Source organism: Xenopus laevis, chromosome 9_10L (assembly GCF_017654675.1).
Source record: "Xenopus laevis strain J_2021 chromosome 9_10L, Xenopus_laevis_v10.1, whole genome shotgun sequence".
Classification (NCBI taxonomy): Eukaryota; Metazoa; Chordata; class Amphibia; order Anura; family Pipidae; genus Xenopus; species Xenopus laevis.
The window spans coordinates 1,468,197-1,488,070 of NC_054387.1; the positions used below are offsets into that span (position 1 = coordinate 1,468,197).

Sequence of the window (19,874 nt, forward strand, 5' to 3'; positions counted from 1 at the left end):
TGGTTTCCATGGGTAAATGTCCTAGTATGTCAAAATATGGGCAACTGATCCTTCATTATAGACTTGTGTATCAATGGAAACTCTTTTTTTTTTTTCCTCCACGGCATATGAAGCCATGGAGCTATTCGTTTTCTTCCTTCATCCTTTCCATACACTTGTGTTGACGTAGGACAGACCAAAGTGAGACTCTAAGAGTGAGTTAATAATATTTACTCGACCATGAACCAGTTAAAAAACCAAAGGGTATGAGTGAGGCATGACTGGCAGTCACACGACTGCATTTCCACTGTGACGCTCAATAACTGAAACAGAAAGTTTATTAGTTAGAAAGGAAACAAAGATTAAACAGATTACTGAAAAATAATGCTGCAAAAGATACAATGCATTGTTGGTCTAAAGCAAAACCTAAAGGCCATGTAGTGGTGTTTTCATTGACATTGTCCATTTCTAGCCAATGGGTTGAAGGGAATTTACTTGCCTTTTAATATTATTGCCATTTAGAGTTCAGCTTTGTAGGATCCTGAAACAAGAACTGAAGATATGGACCATAATAAAGCATGTTTGGGAGCTGCTCAGCTGCATTGCGTTGAACACCTTGCAAACTTTTTTTATTACTAAGATCAGTAAACACCAGATTATACAATCATAAATAGCAAATATGACATTTAAGAATTTAAGGAAACTAAGCCCGAAACTTCAGCAGTAGAAAACTTTCACAGTTCTGTTTTTTTAATACTCCAGGGAGGCCCCACACTATTAGAAGAACTACACAGTCATAATTATTTTAAGAATCTCACAATTATTTTTAAAGAAGCCCTTGAGATTCACAGGCACAAGTGAAGAGCTGTTGAGGGTTGGACCTGACAGTCTTTGTAATACAATGTTGCTTCTTGATCACCCCAAGCCTGGGGAGTGCAAAAGTTTACCAAGATTGTGAAATATTCTAAATTCATGTGAATGTATTCATTGTTTTTTATACCAGTGGTCTTCACCCTGAAATTCTCAACACCCAAACTGCTAGCTATGTCTAGCCCTCAAGTGGCTCTTTGGCATATGCATTAGGGATTCAAAATAACATTGTTAGAGGAGGTGGATCAGGTTTTACAAAGCCATCAAAAATGCACCTTCTAAGGGTGGCCATATTCAGGTCCTTTAGACCAATTCAGCAGCTTATCTGCCCGTGTATGGGGTGTTCCGACGAGTCTCCCTAATCAATATCATTGATATCGATTGGGCACACGATCGAGGACCACATCGGGTAGTGGATGAGGTCTTCGTCCTGTTGGCATCCATTTGCTTCATTGTAAAAGGGCCAAACGATCGGATTAACCTGATATCGAACTGCCTTTCATGGGCATATCGGGTTAAGAGGTCGCCAAACGGCTACCCATAGACAAGCCTGCACCCAAACTCCTAATACCTACCATTTTTATTTTAAGGGAATGGCTGGTTGACTGTGTGTGTAACCCCCCTGCTGGGAAACATTATTGTGTCTTACAGGTCAAAAGTTATAGGAGCCAAGAGAAACATCTTGTTGACTTCTGTAGGTAGTAGATGACCATGCATGGACCATTAACCCACCAACAAAATAGTTTGTCACCAGCTTAGAGCTGGTCAAATTAATAATGGTAGGATAAAAAAAAATTATATTTACATTTTACTTCCCAAATCTGGCTGAGGTTGTTGAAATGTCATCGATATAATGGAATTTTAATGAAATTTTGCTAGTTTAACAAAAAAAATAAGCTTTAACGTCTCAGGAAATAGGAAGAAATTGCTGTCAGTGAAGTATTAATTGAGTGCTACTTCTCTCTTTATAAATAGATCCCTAAATATGTTTTTGTTGCAAAAATTCATTCATTCAAGTTTGCAGGTTGAACAGATGTATTGCACTCCTCCAGCCCAAACTGCCCCAACTCAACCCGACGGCTGCTCTCTCTTATATACCGTCACCTGTCCTGCCTCATGTGTGTCAAGCATGGATGGTCCAGGCATTGCTATATAAGAGATTGCAGCACGTCAGTTTTGGACAGGTCTAAGCTAGAAGTGGGTGGGTCAGGGCAGACAAGGGTGCATGTATGTGCATGCCTAGGAATACATATAGGTGGTCACTAGGCTGGTGGTGGGCCTCCGGTACCCAGTCCAACACTAAAAATATCTGACCTTACACAGTAATAAGAAGTGACCGATTACTTACCTTGCACCAATTCTGTCCAAAAAGACCAAGGGGAACAAAGTTGGCAATCGGTATGATATGTATTTATCTTACTTGGACATGTTTTCAACAATAGGTCAATAAATATTACAAGATGAAAGTAAATTCTATCTGGTTTAATTTAAAAAGATTACATACCTGCCCATACTGAAAAGCTTTTCTCATATCTACCTCCTCCCTATGACTATAGGGCAGCAACATTGGAAGAAAGGGATACGATATCCATAAAAATAAAATGGTAATGTTAGGACATTAGTTCATGGTTGTGGGACCCCTATCCTGTTTCTACATTACTAGCCATGTCTGCCCCTGACTCATATGTTTATTAGTATTAAATAAAGGGAAACACTTATTTAACTCTGAAATTGGAGGACCAGCTGCTCAACAAGAGCATAAAATGACAAGAATTATAGGTTTATTTTGCGGAAGCAAGCCGTCTGTGCCCCTCTTACATTGGAGAGCGTTCATTTTAGGTGTGGTTTTCCTTTAAAATTTTACCCCAGGAAACACCTGATGTAGAAAGGGACGTCCCAGAACGTGCCTATAATATATATCTGCCTGCATGTACAGAAATGAGTCTTGCCACTTCTTCCCGTTCACATGAGACACAGCCTCCCCAACCACACACACATCTCTCAGCAATCCACACACAACCACTTACAGACAATTACACTCGCCTCAAGCTTCCTGTCAAAGCCAATCATCACGGCAGCTCACAGGTAAGTTATATATTCTTTTACCCTTATTAGAGGTCAAGCTGTTACAAAAAGTGTTTAATCTCACATTTAAAGCTCTCTTCTTGGTTATTGTTATGGTAAAAGCTGGGTCAAATCATTTAAAAGCTAAAGTGGCTGAGCAGAATAACTACTTAGGAGACTGTTAGATGGGCACAATCTGTTCTTTTAGGGGGCGGGGGGTAGTTTATCTTCTTAATTGTTCCTAAACAGGAGGAATTTGCTGTAATCTACATGGACTTTATTCACTTTATAGTATGTCCATGTGTTTGAGGGACTAGTTCTACCTCAGATGAGAGGAGGAGAAATCTAGCAGCAGAATGTAAGACTGTAGTGGGGAGAGACGGGAGTGTGGGAGGCTAGTTAGTAGCAGGTGGGATAAGATAAGGGCATAGATGAGTGGCTGAGATGGAAGATTTTTGGCAATATTGAGTAGGAAGAAGTGTTCACCCAGGTGAAGATTTCTAGGAGGCAATTGAGTTCTGATCACCATCTGTTAATGAAGGTGTTGATCTACGTTATCTGGCCAGTATATATTTTCTAGGCAGTTTATAAACATCATAAGACTGGATCCATGGATAGCAAAGGAGTATTAGGATATATGAAGTTCTGTAGAGGACAATGAGCTTAACGTTTACATTTAATATAAGACCCTACAACTCTTGTCTCAAGCCATGCCTTCATCTTCACTGGAACCAATTGTTGCTTCATCGTTCAGAATCCCAGTACATGGTATGTGGTAGCCTTGGAAAAGGAACCCTAGCAGATTGAATATCAGAAGGAACACGTTGCTCAGTGGTTAGCAATGTTGATTTGAGGCTCTGAGGTCTTGAGTTGGGTTGTGATCAAGACCAAATCCACATGGAGGCTGAGTTTTCACAAAGTCCAGCATAGAACAGTATTTGTACTGTAGGTTCATGGTTTTCTTGTGGTATTGACTTGTGTTTGCGTGGCTGCCTTACAGAAATTAGATAAGTAAGTTCTACTATTGTTTGTGGTTATAGTTCGGAAATTAGATTGCAAGCTACACTGTGAGGCAATATTGTGAGTTATTTAGAGTAATAGGACTGATATAATATTATTATTATTTAAATGTGTAAAAAAATATTATTGTGGGACCAAAGTCATGTAACTCTTATACTAGCAACTAGCTATTTCTGATTTGGGAATTCATATTTTTGTGTGTGATTAGGGATAAAATAAATCAGTGCTTGATGATACAACGATAGACAGAAAATTTGAGATTTATGGGGCTTTTTATTGTTGTTTATAAGGAAACCAGGTTCCATTGGGCCAAGGAATAATTGCTGACCCCTACAGTCAGCCAAAGCAGATGAAATCCAAATTAGTAACTGCCACTCATATGAGAACATTGTGAAATTACTATCAGGGGATTTCTAAAGCAAACATTTTTCTTGAGAAGCAGTTAGTCGACAAACATGTTTTTTTTCCTCCTTTTCATGTTTCTTTCATAGCTTTCTTTTCTTTTAAAAATGTTAACGTTCGGTTCATTGAATGGAAAAAAAGTGATACACTCACCGAAACAGAAAGTTGTCAGGGGTTAAAGAGAAAACAGCGAGTGCTGAGAATCTGTATGTGGGTATGTGAGGGAAAGGGAAGTGTAGATTTATCTCTTTCTGTCTTATATCATCAAGAATATGAGCAATGCAGGGAAATATATTTTCTAATATTCATCATTATCAGTCATTATAAAACATATGAGTGTATCCATTTTAAAACATCATTATAAAAACTACAGCTACAGTATTATTAGTACATGTATAGGATCCATCATCCAGAAACCCGTTATCCGGAAATCTCCCAATTACAGGAAGGTTGTTTTACATAGACTCCATTTTAATTAAATAATTCAAACTTTTGAAATATATTTCCTTTTTCTGTGTAATAATAAAACAGTCGCTTGTACTTGATCCCAACTAAGATATAATTAATCCTTATTGAAGGCAAAACCAGCCTATTGGCTTTATTTCATGTTTAGATGATTTTCTAGTAGACTTAAGGTATGAAGATCTAAATTACAGAAAGATCCATTATTCAGAAAACCCCAGGTCCTGAGTATTCTGGATAACAGGTCCCATACCTGTACTTGATCCCAACTTAGATATAATGAATCCTTATTGGAAGCAAAATCAGCCTATTGGGTTTATTTCATGTTTATATGATTTTCCAGTAGACTTAAGGTATGAAGATCCAACTATAATGAAAAAGCAGTTTTTCTTGGGTCTAAGGGGTCATTATAATCACTATTACAATGACGATCTCCTTTAACAACAAACGTTCAATAGATTTCTCTTTTGCTTTTCTAGGCCTCCTAAAGATCGTTCACATTGTCCCTATTATCATGAGTATACTTCAGGTAAGTAAAAGCAGTAGATGATAATTAAGTATTGATGCACCAAAATAACTGGGGGAAGGTTTAACATGTCCCAAACTAGGGGCAGACATTAGAGGAACCTGCAAAGGGCAGAACAACTTTGGGAAAGGAGGGGGAGCAACAAAGAAGGACACGTTTTGAGAGGCTCGTCATTAGACCAGTTCTGCCATAACAATAAGCAGAATATATATGAAAGGTATTATATATGATTATGGGCAGAAAGGTATGATGGGAAATTTCTTTGGCTGGGGCTTATTAGGGGCCTGGCCACTGGCAAACCCTTCTGATTTTTGGCAAGTTCAAACCCTGGTCTTTCAAGAGTGAGGAGTACACTTGTGTGTTGCCAATATCAAATACCTATTTCTTTTTTTTCAGCTGTCCTACACAACCTTCCTTTAACACTTACAGCTACAACAGAATAATCTTTTTCCTTTGAAACCAAATCTTTTTTGTTATGAGGGCATAATAAGAAAAGTACACCACTTCCTCCCCCCACCTTCTATGGCTGCTTTGTTCTGCGGTGTTGGGGCGCATTCTTCAAACCTTATGTTGGGGTGAAGGAAAGACTACGCCCAGACAGAAGGATATAAAAATACACATCCTTTGTTAAATGCCAATTAAAGTCACAACTGATATTGCTTCTTATTAAAAGTATGATGGTCCATGTTCTTATAAAACATAAGCTACTTGTGAATCCATTTTCAGCATCCATAACGTTGGCTCAGGATTTATTCAGTCTATAAATGAGCTAAAATGTGGTTACACATATCCTATGAGCTTTAGTTAGGATAGTTGTTTCTTGGAAAGGAAAGGTCCATATGGCCAGCATGGTCCATCTCACTTCATGACTTTGTGGTCAGTGCAGTTTAATCCCGAACTAAGCCACCTGGCACCCCGAAGAAATACAATTCCAAGCAGAATGGAAAGTGACTTACAGTTTTGTCATGTTCACTTCCCTCTGGATCCCCCCATTTAATGAAAGCAAGTTGCAAATGACCCAACTTCTTTATTCACAAATGAGCCAAGTCAACATCTTGAGCCCAGAACAAGGTAACATGGGCATCCACCATGCAGCACCTGATTAAAACTAAAATAATAGAGTTTATGTATGTACATGAGGGTTATTCCATGAATTATACAAAAACACATTAGGGAATACATAGGGTTTTTCATAACAACCAAGGGAAGCAATCAGAAGGTCCACCCAATAGAAATGTGTCTGTAAATGTGCCTGTAACTGCTTCTACAGGTTCCAAATGATTGTCCTGGTAACCATCACCTCGTTGGTCTCTTAGTTTTAAGGTTTATTTCCCTGAGACTTCAATAAATCATGTTCATTATGTTTTGATCACAAATCACAGATATTGGTGCTCACCATCTCTTTTTTATGTTTATACACAAACTTATTGAAACTGCCAAGTTGGTCAGGTTCCTCAGTGACATCTCATTGGGCCCCCAAAGAGCTGCTGAGGCTGCTTTCCCCATTGGGATGCCCCCTGTTGAAGTGCTGCTGTCCTGTAGTGTCCAAAGCTCAGTCTGTACTATTCAATAGCAGCTGCTTAAGGCAAATAAGTATGCAATCTGTTAGTGGCTTCCGTCCCTTTCACTTGAGGAACAGGTTCCAGGGGAGACAGGATGTGGTTGAGTGAAGTTGTGGCACTGCAAGATTATACAAAGGGCAGATCTTGAGCAGGGACAACTTTGTTTTGCAGATAAAAGACACAAAGACACAGAGTTCTGTTCTTCACTCATACTTAAAGATGGGGAAAAAAACAATTCTGAGAAAATGAACCGTGCCCCGAGCATCTCAAAGACTTTAACCACAGAATCAGTGTCTTGTTGGAACTGCAATCAGAGATTGTGGCAGAGACATGCAAATGAGGGCTATCACGTGGCATGCTGTGGCACTCTTGCATATATTTTAATTGCTCCTCAACAACTAAACAAGCCAGGGTCCTACATGCCGCTACTTGTTGTTCATTTATGGGTCCTCAAACAATTAAAGGACAAACAATCATTACACAAGGGCAATTTCAAGTTGGGGGATCCCCTTTGTTTAAATGTGTCAAAACACAATGCAGGGGATCTCCCACTTGGAATTGCCCTTGTTTGTCCTTCCAATGATGTTGGTGGGATGGGGACTGCGCACCAGGCTGAAGAATATGGAAGTGGTTAGGGTGTTTGCATGCTGGGAATAATTCACTATCCCCAAACAATTAGCACACATTTATGTCATTGATATCAACATACATGCACACTGTAGTGAATGAATAAAGGGGAACTTCACATTTATTATGTGATTATACAATAATCTCTTCTTAACAACTTTCAAGTCTTTTTTTTACTTTTAAGCAAGGGGAAAGCCATTAAAAACCACGAGTGTTTTATTTGACATATTTTGCCTCACTCACTAATTGCGTATGAGGAACCAAATCAAACCCAACAAACTTTGGATGTGCTGTTGGGCTTTTGACTCCATACCTCGAGCACATATTTTTTAAGGACATATATAAAATAAATGCTAAAATCATACTCTTTCTACAATAATTGAGTAGTTTAGTATGGCTCATGTTCATGTCCAATATGGAAATATTCAAAGCCAAGAATGCAACTCCCCTTTTTTTAATATGAGCCGAGCAGATGTCTCCAGGTGAGGCAGGATGTGGTCTATGGGTGAAGTTCTGTAAGAGATGCAGCACAGTGAGTATATTAAATAATGCAGAGTTTCCTCCACTTACACTATACAATACTGTCTTAACCACACACACGCATTTCCCAAACCCTAGTTATCTTTTTTTCTCTAGATAGTGTATTTCACCCCTTTGTTGCCTCGGTTGAAGTAACATGCTGCGTTTGTATGAAAAATTGCAGACTAGGCTTGGCCAGAATATTGACCGTATACTGCCAACATTTTGTTGCTTGTCCTACTTTCATGTGGACATACAGTTGTAGCATTATTCACTGGGGATGCAGCAGATAAAAATCCCACAAGCAGTTTTCACCCAACATTGCATTCAGTTATGGTTAATCAACGTATTCACTTGCAACACATTATTTATAACAAATTTTTCTCTTGTCTGTGATCAGTATTCTACAGGTGAAGACAATGTCAGCATGGATGACAACATGGAGTATTCCACCATGGATTATGGCGGCTTCCCGACAGTCTGTCAAAAAGACGATGTCAGAAGCTTTCGCTCGGCCTTCCTGCCCGCGATGTACTCAGTCATCTGCCTGGTGGGACTTGCAGGAAATGGACTGGTCATGATCAGGTACTTGTACTTTAACAGGCTGAAAACTGGGACAGACTACTATATGCTCAATCTGGCCATAGCGGACATTGTGTTCCTGCTGACCCTTCCCTTCTGGGCAGTGAGTGTTGCAAAGAACTGGGTTTTTGGCAATGAAATGTGCAAGATAATTTACTGCCTCTACAAAATGAGCTTCTTCAGTGGGATGTTCTTGCTCATGTGCGTCAGCATGGAGAGATACTTCGCCATTGTCCAAGCTCCATCAGCTCATCGTCACAGATCGAAGACGGTGTTGATCAGCAAGCTGTCCAGCCTTGGCATCTGGGTCCTTGCCTTTTTGCTTTCCATTCCCGAGCTCCTTTACAGCGGCTTGAAGGACAACCATGGGGTGGGCATGTGCATTATATTTTCTGACAACATTCAGAGCCTGAGCTCCAAGTTGAAGATCTCCCAAATGTTCTTTGGCTTTTTCCTGCCTTTGATCATAATGGCTTCATGTTACTACATGATCATCAGAAAGCTCCTTCAAGCACGCAATTTTGAAAAGTACAAAGCCATTAAAGTTATCATTGCTATCGTCATCGTCTTTGTCACTTTCCAACTTCCATACAACAGCGTCATGTTGATAAGGACCCTTAATAACAGCACAGATTGTGACACCAGCAAGAATCTGGACTTTGCCGACGACGTGACGTATAGCCTTGCTTGCCTCCGTTGCTGCCTCAACCCCTTCCTCTATGTCATTATTGGAATTAAGTTTAGGAATGACCTGTGCAAGCTCTTCAAGGATATTGGTTGCCTGAGCCATGAAAAGTTTACAGAATGGTCATCAACCAAGCCAAGCAAGAGGACATCTTTCGCCATGGACACAGAGACAACCACCACCTTTTCTCCATGAGAATTTCTGTAGAATCCTTCTGCATATTATTTAGTGAAATCCCTCTACGTTTTGACAGTCTGTGTGACAAGGTCTACTGGGAAAGATTGAAAAGGTTGCTCCTTTAGAGGAACTTGTAATGAAGAGTTAATATCTGAAAAGAATGTTGTTGTCAAGTATATATGGTGGGCAAGCTCCCCCAAAATAATCTTAGACAAAGTTGTTTGGTACATACATAGTGATTATGTATTTGTACAATGGTTTCAGCAATACAGATTGTATTTATGTTGTACCCATGAGATGCCATGATCAGCAGAGATATGTTCGGCAATTCCATGTGGGGTGTTGGTATATGTTGCAAACTTCATTTTTGGGGGGGTTTATGCAGATTGCTTGAATGTCATAAATATGTAAGATATAATTATACAACAGCTGCAAAGCAACTCATAGCTTTTATTACAAGTGCAGCTGACACATCCCATAAAGTTTATTTATAATAAACATAATTTTGTGATATATATGAAAGCAAATGCAATTACTTACAATGGCAGTGTGTGTGTGTACCTGTAAATGAACATACTGGCCTGTTTCTCCTTTTTTTCTCTAATGCTCTCCTAGCAGCCTTCTATATGGCCTTTGCCTAAAAAATATTAAGAGATGAATGTAAAGGTATTTTCCTGTTTGTTTTATTTGTTTCTATTATAATGCTGCTAGCTCAGCTTCAGTTTTAGTCTTGCAACAAAACTCCCTTATTCTCAAGGTTTGGGAGGAAGGCAAAAATTTGATTTGCCCTTCTCCCTAGTTGCTCCTAACTAGTTTAGTATTAATAGAAAATAAGTGTTAATATGAATATATTATGTATTTGTATATCATGATAATACCTGTAAATAAAGTGGAATCCATAACTCTCTGACCAAACGTTGGAGTATTGTTATTATCTGCTTATTCTTCTTAGTTTACCTGTAAAGAAAAGGCCTGTCGGACCCGTTAACTTGCGCATGCGCGCACTCCGCAGCCACCAGGTTTCCTAGGGCGTCTGGCCGGTCTGTTTACTGGACCCTACATCAAATTAATTTTAGGTCCACCCAACATACCCAAAGGTTTTACTATTTTACCAATATTTATTGAAATTGTATATGAATTAGAGCCTCGTGGGTCCCTATACCTCCCGGGCCCCCCTGCAGCCGCAGGGTCTGCTTCCTCTATAGTTACACCCCTGAGCACAAGAAACCTGCATTCCTCCTATGCTGATAGATCCCGTCTCTTAAACTGGGTGTCTTCTCACAAACAGCCAGAAGATGACGCTGCCTTACATAATAATCATGTATTCAATATTATTGTGAGATTGAATGGTTTTGTGCTCTATAAACCCCTCTCCAGTGTTACAGATATGGGATCTATTATCTGGACTGCCTATGTTTTTGGATATGTTTTTTTTTTTCCATACTATGGATCACCATACCTTAAGTCTAATAATAAAAAACATTTACAAATTAACCCAATTAGATTGACGTCACTACGGATTCAGTTACCATCAAGCACAAGGTACTGTTTTATTATTACAGAGAAAATAATTAAAATAAAATCTGTGGGAGATGGCCTGGCTGTAATTTGGAGATTTCTGAATAAGAGTTCTCATACTTGTATTTTTATGTGATATATATGTGTGTATTGTGCATCATCTCCTGTACAAAGCATTGTAGTATAGGAATGTAAGAAGGTATTCAGTCTGACCAGTTCTACAGACAACTGTGACGCAACAGGTAAATGTGTTTCCTAAATGAGGTTAACTCCAGTCAAGGCACCAAATCCGGTCAGTGACCGAATACCCAGGAATGACGAGGTACGGCTCTGCTGTTAGGGTGCCCCCCTCCCTAATCAATTCCCATAAATCTGTCAACTGAGAAACCCGCAGACGGAAGAAGAAGAGGAGGAGGAGGAGAGGTGATGTTTCCTTGAGGAAATGCTATTGTGTATAATCTGCTCATAGAGCTGAGCTCATTACACTTCATGATTCATCTCTTCTACAGGAACAGAAATACATAAATATAAATAATATTTCACATATTGAACTGTCCAATTTATATGATACATGTCATATCATTTTTCTACTTGCTCATTCATTTCATTGGTTCCTGAAAGCTACAGTAGATCATGTTCACGCAACACAGAGTGATTCTCATTGTATATACTAACGATATATTGACTTGGTTTTATCAGTTTTTCTTCTTTTAATGTTGAAGAACGAACTAGTTTATCTACTGTAGTTTCCCAATTTCATGTCATGTACATATAAAGTCCCCATAAATGCAGTAATATTCAAGTGATTTCCCTCAATTCATTTCTAACTCATTTACAGCCAATACCCTTAATGGGCCACAAACTAGTAAGTCCTCATTTGGGTAAGTTGACGGTTATTAATAAGAACAAATCATCAGGCCTTTTGGAATATAGTTTTATTTTTTCCCAATATTTGGCATAAAAACCTCATCGGCAATTTGCTTGGGTGCTGAAGATACACTTCCCATCGCACTTCTGTGGGTAGTGAGGTTTTTTAATTGCAATTTGATAAATCTCAATTCTGGTTTCAAATTGTAATACTTTTGGCACTTCTAGTAGAAAATGGGAGATTCTTACGCAAGGTCTTTATCCTGTTTGCTGTGATTGTGTAACGTCTTTGCTTGTTGCGCTACCTCATTCAGTAGAAGTCAGTCCACTAAGTGGCGGAAGGTGAGTGTGTAATGTGCCTCAGCTCTAACTTCCTTTTACTTCTTTTACATCTGTCATCTCTGTGTGTTGTGCATTTACTTGTTGGAATTCACATTCAAGTGTTTGGGTATGAAAAAATGGGGCAAGAACATGTTCCACTCTTGTCCTTTTATATCATAAATATACTGCTCCAGGTATACAGACATCATGGTATATACTATTTACTTTGCACTATTATAAATATTCGATTGTGTCGGATTTATACACTAGTAACCACTTGCAAACCTACTGAGGATCAAACAAGATTTAATAATTGAACAACTGAAAAAGCACAGAGCTCAGCAGGAAAGCGTATATGGCACAAACAGTAAAACAAGTCCAAATACAAGCAGTGGGTCATAGCAGGCAGCAACAAAACACAGGCAGCAAGTCAAGGCAGGCAGATAGACAAGCAGAATCCAAATATTATGCTCATGGTCAAAAGCAGGGGGTCAGAACACAGGGGACAAGGCCAGGAAATGACTTACAGAACAGGAACTTATGAACCAGCAACAGAGTATGGTAGATAGATAGATAGATAGATAGATAGATAGATAGATAGATAGATAGATAGATAGATGGAAGGATAGATGGATTGATAGATGGAAGGATAGATGGATGGATAGATAGATAGATAGATAGAGGATGGATGGTTGACAGGAAGATAGCTAGATAGATAATGGATGGGTGGATGGATAGATGGATAGATGGATAGATAGATAGATAGATAGATAGACAGACAGACAGATGATAGATAGATAGATAGATAGATAGATAGATAGATGGATGGATGGATGGATGGATGGATGGATGGATGGATGGATGGATGGATGGATGGATAGATAGATAGATAGATGATAGATAGATAGATGGATAGATGAAAGGATAGATGGATTGATAGATGGAAGGATAGATGGATGGATAGATAGATAGAGGATGGATGGATGGATGGATTGATGGTTGACAGGAAGACAGCTAGATAGATAATGGATGGGTGGATGGATAGATGGGTAGATAGATAGATAGATAGATAGATAGACAGATAGATAGATACAGTAGATAAATAGTGGATGGATGGTAGACAGATATGGGATGGATATGGGCAGATAACACACATATTTCCCTATAAAACATTGGGCAACAGTCCCCTTAATCCCTGAGATATTTTCTCCCACACACAAAATGTTCATTGGCTTAAGGACAGTAATTAAGAACAATACACCTTTAGTTGATGCGGTTTGTAAACCCTTTAGGACTGGGGTTGGCTCTACATATCTGGGCACTCAAACAAGTTCCAACTCATTGCTCATGGTTTGGTGTTTCAGACAAAGATCATTGTCTGGCCAAACATTGTGTTCTTCGTGAGAAAATAAACGATCTAATGGTATCCACAGAAACAGTTACAGGCAATGTGTTTAGCCATGAAGTATATGAGAAGATATAGGAGGGCACTTATCTGGAAATTTTGGAGAAAAAAGCAAAATAGTGGGGCCTTGCAACAACTAAAGACATGTCTACCCACTCGCCAGGTCATACAAAGCCCCAAGCTTTCCGATGCCCACCCTATTCCTGGCAACTCGGCGTCTCGGTTATCTGTGAGTAGATAAACAATATAGGGTTTCTCTGAAAACACATTGGGAAGAAACACCCTTGGCAATCTTAGTAATGAATTTCTGAAATAATGGAGGATTTAGCTTAGGCACAGCCGTGAGTCACATTTGGTTATTCATGTTGCTTTCAGGCCGATGGTTATTTTATGTGTGAATACACCCGCAGTGCCTCAGTGTGGGATTGCTTCATAGCAACACATTATATATATATTAGTCTGCCTATTTGTCACAGAAAATGCTCACCCTGCCGGGGATATACCTTGGAGATCTGTAACTAAAGAAGCTTTATTGTGTGTTTCTCACTCACTGTGAATGTGAAGAATGCTCTTTCTTTTCTAGCCTGCAGCTCCCCAATATAATCTTCCTGTATGTGATTCAGTCTGCCATCATTCAGTCCCTTCTCCCCACTAATGCCAGTTAACTCTTTCGCTGGCACCTGTAACCATGGTGCATAACCATTATTACTATGGAAATAACCTGTATTTTATCTACTGACCAATATTCTTCTGCACTCATTCAACCAATTGGTTTCTTGTTCATATTTTGTAAAGGAACCACCTATAACTGACCTTACAAGTGTACTAGGTGATTCTAATAATCAGCAAGAGAGGGAAAGTTGGGTATTTTCATTCCATCTTTTGAGTGTGGGGAAAAGCACCTAAATATGTGCATGAAGGACCTACAGGAAAGTGCACATGTAGGAGTAGTGGTTATAAGGCCTTTAACTTCTACATTTTCCCCAGATGATTGCGCCACAACCCTCCAACCATTACCCACCACTGATGTTTGTGGCACCAGCCAGACTTGGGCAGTTATAAGTTAGAAACATGTACAATAAGGATTTTAATGTTTTTCCTACTGGTGGTTTGAGACCTTTGGGGTGCATTGAGACTGGTCCACTACAATGTGTGTGCTATTGCCCTGCGAAGGAAGTTGGGTTCTAGGCTGTCATCTACGCAGATGTTCTTCAGTTGTGGGCTGGACCCCTGTGAATGCTTTACTGAATACTTTATAACATAATCTAGCAATAACTTTGTAATGAGGAGCCTATCATATATTGAACTGTGAAGGGGTCTTGAAATTAAAATACCAATAAATCTGTGGTCTAATTTTTGTTTTAAACCAGTCCTATCCATGACCCCGAGAGCTCCAGGTTGGAAATTCCTTGTGTCCCAGTATGAGCACAGAGGGAAACATACTTTTGCGAGCCCATGGTTACTCTGTATGTGCTTAACTAGAAATGCCTGGAGGGCTCAAACCTCTCTGTTAGTTTTGCAACATAATTTGATGACATCAGAGAGGCAGTGGCAAATACCATAAAAGGACACGGCGCTGGAACACGGAATGCTTGGCAACATCCCTAAACCTCTTATTCACATGCCACTACAAATGTTCAGTTATTGTTATGGATCATAACATTACTGGATTTTATTTATCATATCACTAAACAAATGGGAGGCAATAGGGTCTTGGTTACCCCCTTGTTTGACTTGATTCCCTCTGTCACATTCACAGCTAAAGGCAAACCCAGTGGGAGGCTGTGGGGAGAGACGTTGGTCTTGATTACTCTTCTCAAGGTTCTCCTACTTACCAGATTTAGGCGAATCTGTTAGGTATAGATCTTAGGACTTATCCAAAGCAGGGGAATATTGGTGCTCCCCATATTGGGAGTGAATGATTGATATATCTTCTCTACCTGTGTAGCCTGTAATGTAGATTCACTTGCATAACCTGCCTACTAACACAATCCAGAACCCCATAACATATAACTGTCAGTTTTGATCAGCATTGGGGCAGCTAGATGTTACTGGCGTCATCCAGACCTTTGTGGTGAAGATCACTTTCATTCATATACATTGAAACTGCAACAGTCATGATGCTACCTAGACCTCCTATAGCTCACTCAAGTGGAGATCCCCCCACTGACACATTTTGGGCCATAACCCCCAAGCATTCATAAATAGTCAAATATTTCTGGTGTCTTGTTTCTGGAGGCACGTTTGTGCTGAGTTTGATTCCAGCAAGGGACCAATTTCCAAGGAGTTTGTTTGTTCCTCCCACAGTCCAAACAACAAGATTGACACTAGAGTGCAGCCGAATATATCCACCAATCAGCAATTTGTTTTGAACAGTATATTTCAGAAAACTTAAGAAAATATTTTATTGGTAGCCACTGGAAACTGTGCATGGAAACCAAGCTCCATAGTGCCGGCCTTGTTCCATAAAGCACAATGTTTTATAGTAATGGAAGACTGAGCTGCTCCCGGGGGTGCATCAGCAAGTTTTTGTAAATAACGTGCGTTTTTTGGGAAACGCTTGCTTTGCAAAGATAATTTTTCTTTTATGTCAACAACAACATTATATAACAGCTTTAACAACACAGAGATCGTTTTATGGCTTTGGATAATTGGAATTGTCTTCTTCTTTTTTTTTGAAGCAGCCCAATCTTGTCTGAGATTCTGCATTCCGAAGGCTTTGATTTCCTGGAATCTGTCAGATGACTTGAGCATTTGAAGCTGTTTTGAAGGCACAGCTAACAACATTATTTATGCTCAGAGCGAGAACCGAGCAAACATCTCTGTTGTTTTTATTAAAAAATCATCTGTGTATATAAAAATATGAATATAAAGGCCAAAAGTAGGAATGGTTTTTTTTAAACCCTAATATTAATGGGGTAACCCATTCAGTTCAATGGGGAAATAAATTCAAGCTGGGTTTTAAATCATTTTTAAGAGGCCGCTGAGTTCTACAGGAATATTTTATATAATTATTTAATAAACCTATGCCTGGGGGTCAGACTTCAATGTATTTCACAATTTTTTTTTTTCTCCACAGTTGGAAAACTAGGCCATAATCTTATATATTCTTTTCTAAAGGAAATGCTAGACATTTTTGGCAAATAACAGTATTTGTACATTCAGCTAATTTTTTGGCAATAAATAAGAATACTTTCAAATATGACATTACAGTGAGCCACTTATATTTCTTCTCTAGGCTCATGTCCGCCCTTAGCAAACCAACGTGTCTACCTTTAGAGAAGTCACTCAATGCTCCTTTTGCAGCTGATTCAACTCTCAGAAAACACATCATTTAATATTTCTATATCTGAAAGTACAGCAGGAACAGTGAGGATCCGTGGAGACCCCCAAGCATATGGGATATGGAATAACTTTACATAATCCAGTTGGAGTTGGAATGGAACCAGCTCGGGATGTTTGTGTTTCTCTCTCTCGCTCTCTGATTTTGCTTTTTTAAAACAAAAAGATCTGTTCACCACTTCGTGGGGTTATAACCTGACTTGTTTACTTTGTGTGAGACCTTAAACCTTTCAGCAAATGTCATCTAAGCCCAACAAGAGCCAGCAGTGCATTGTGCAATTCGTTACCAAGAACACTGTGTAATTCAGCTTTCACAAACACAACGCGGTGGTCCATGCCTTCTAAGTAGTGTTCTGCTCTCCTCTTTCCTTTGGTTGCCTGTGAAGATGTCTCTCTCAGTTTGCTTCACAGCTTTTAGGATCCCTGTGTCATCAGTGGTTACCCTATCTGACCAGCACTAAGCGGAGGTGTTTTGTTTCGCCAATAAACAGCAGATGGGTCAATTCCTACTGTTTCCAGCACCCTGGACAGCAAGTCTTCTCTCAGCGGGTGCTGTTTTTCCATGCATGAGGTCCATTGACTTTCCCTTCCCTAAGCTAAAAGAAAGCATTTACCTTCAGGAAATATTTATATTATACAACGGGCAAGACAAGTCCATAAATTTCTGCCCGTGGTTCTCAGATTTGCTGGTTACCAGGAAGACACTGGTGTTGCCATTTAACAGACATGGGTCACTTTTATTTTTCACTTTAGGAACTTGTCCTGAAGGTGCAGCTACTGACCTAGACCTGCCAGATAGACACAGTGCCCTGGACAGGGGGTGTCCACCAAAACTTTAATTATCATTTTCAACAGAACACATAGAATTGCCACCTTCCCACTACCGGCACCCTGGACAGAGGAAATTACAGTATATAGGGATTCGTTTTACTTTTATATTATTAAATGTGTCAACGCTTACATGGTCTATTTTGCAGTGGCACTTTTGCACGGATACATAGGGGCACATTTACCTAGGGTCGAATATCGAGGGTTAATTAACCCTCGATATTCGACTACCGATTTTGTGCAATTTGTTCGATCGAAGGAATAATTGTTCGATCGAACGATTCGAAGGATTTAAATCCATCGATCGAATTATCATCCTTCGATCAGAAAAGTGTTAGCAAGCCTATGGGGACCTTCCCCATATCGGTAGGTTTTAGGTGGCGAACTAGGGGGGTCGAAGAAATTTTTAAAGAGACAGTACTTCGATGATCGAATAGTCGAACGATTTTTAGTTAGAATCATTCAATTCGAAGTCGATGGTCGAAGTAGCCAAAAAAACCATTCGAAAATCCAACTATTTTTCCTCTATTTTCCTCTGTTCCTTCACTCGAGCTTGGTGAATGGGCCCCATACAGTTATATTTATATAGTGTACGGACGTTCACTTATTATATGAAGTAGGTTCAGTTTGGTTTATAATGTTTCCGATTAATATATAAAGTATAGATATATATATAGAGAGAGAGATACAGTAGATATTTGAACAGTTCAGATTAGGGAGATGTGCAGGATCTGAAAGCAAATGACTGATTCCCAGATACACACATTGAGTACGTCATGTTGCAGTTGGGCGACACTGTTGCAGTTTACTGTATTTTAAGTCACATCTTTGGGTTAGTGACGCCTTTAGCAGTTTGGTGTCACTTACACACCAGCAGCTCCCCAACTCCAACAGCAACGTGTTACCTCTATATAGTGATATCATTAGAGCTCAGTATCCCATTGGATAGTGGTGATTTGCTATACATGGTTATGCTTGTGTCCGGTAACGTCATCATTTCTTCTATTTCCCAATCGCAATGATTGAAGGGGGCGCATACATCCTATACAAAATATTCTGTTTAGTTTTACAACTGCCGTATGAATATTTCAGGATTGTTTAAGGGATAATGAAGAGCCTTTATACAGACAGCAGCACAATAAAAACACTGCAGCACAAGTTATTTACCATACTAACGTTAACACACAACTTAGTTCCCTGCCTTAAAGCCCAGGAATAACCAGAAACTATCCATTTACCCCCAAACAATGGCAACAATGCCAATACAAATAAACCAATAACAATAATTAGAAGCCCACTAATTAACTCCCCTGCACCTCAACAATCCCATGAGACCCTTCACTTAAACACTTGGTCCATTCCCGTCCAATAATATGATGGGAGAGGCTTACCTTTGTAGCTTTTATTAACAATAATAATAATTAATTAAAAATACTAATTAAGTAGAGGGATAATACTGAAGTCTAAATAGTCTAAAGGGGCAACTAATAGGTAGTAGGTCTATGACTAAGTGCCCTAATAGGCATGAAACGTATCAGGCCTTTGTCCACAATGTCCTAATAAACATTTTTGTACTTTTTATTACTTTTTGATTTACTTTTTTGGAGGGACTCACAATCATTGGCTTTCTTATGGATATACACGCATGGAGTATATTCTCCTCTCCATGTTTCATTATATACACTATTGATATTCTACGTACAGTGGTGGTGCTCATACTGGCTTTAGGCAACCTTTGTTATAATAGGTAGTAGGTCCCACAAGATGTAGACACCACAGCTGGACCAGGTGCCCAGTCTCTCCCCACAATCCCCATTAGATTCCTGGACTGGATCAGTACCAGTGGGAATGAAGGAAATAAGGCAGAGATAGTAGACTTTGAGAATTCTATCATTATTATTGTGTGCTGATAGTATTGTGTTGTTGCTATGTTGTGACTGTGTGTCATGCACCCTGTCTCCATGCAGCAGATCTGCAGCTCAGGTCCTCCTGACGTCAGGCTTCTCCTTGTGTCTGTTCCAAAGAAGAAGGGTTTGGCCTCACACCTGTATTCACACAGGGGAGGGCACTGCCTGTCAGCTCTTGCCCCCAGCCCGTTCTGAGACACACAGTGTGGGA

General features: G+C 39.5%; 1 protein-coding gene across 1 annotated transcript; it reads left to right on the forward strand.

The window, feature by feature from the left end:
• The first annotated feature begins 2,809 nt into the window (after positions 1-2,809).
• Positions 2,810-10,385, forward strand: ccr7.L (C-C motif chemokine receptor 7 L homeolog). The gene is given in 3 exon segments (NM_001097725.1): positions 2,810-2,934; positions 5,277-5,326; positions 8,432-10,385. Coding segments are annotated over 2 exon segments (1,077 nt in total). The 5' UTR covers positions 2,810-2,934; positions 5,277-5,311; the 3' UTR covers positions 9,494-10,385.
• Positions 10,386-19,874: the final 9,489 nt, after the last annotated feature.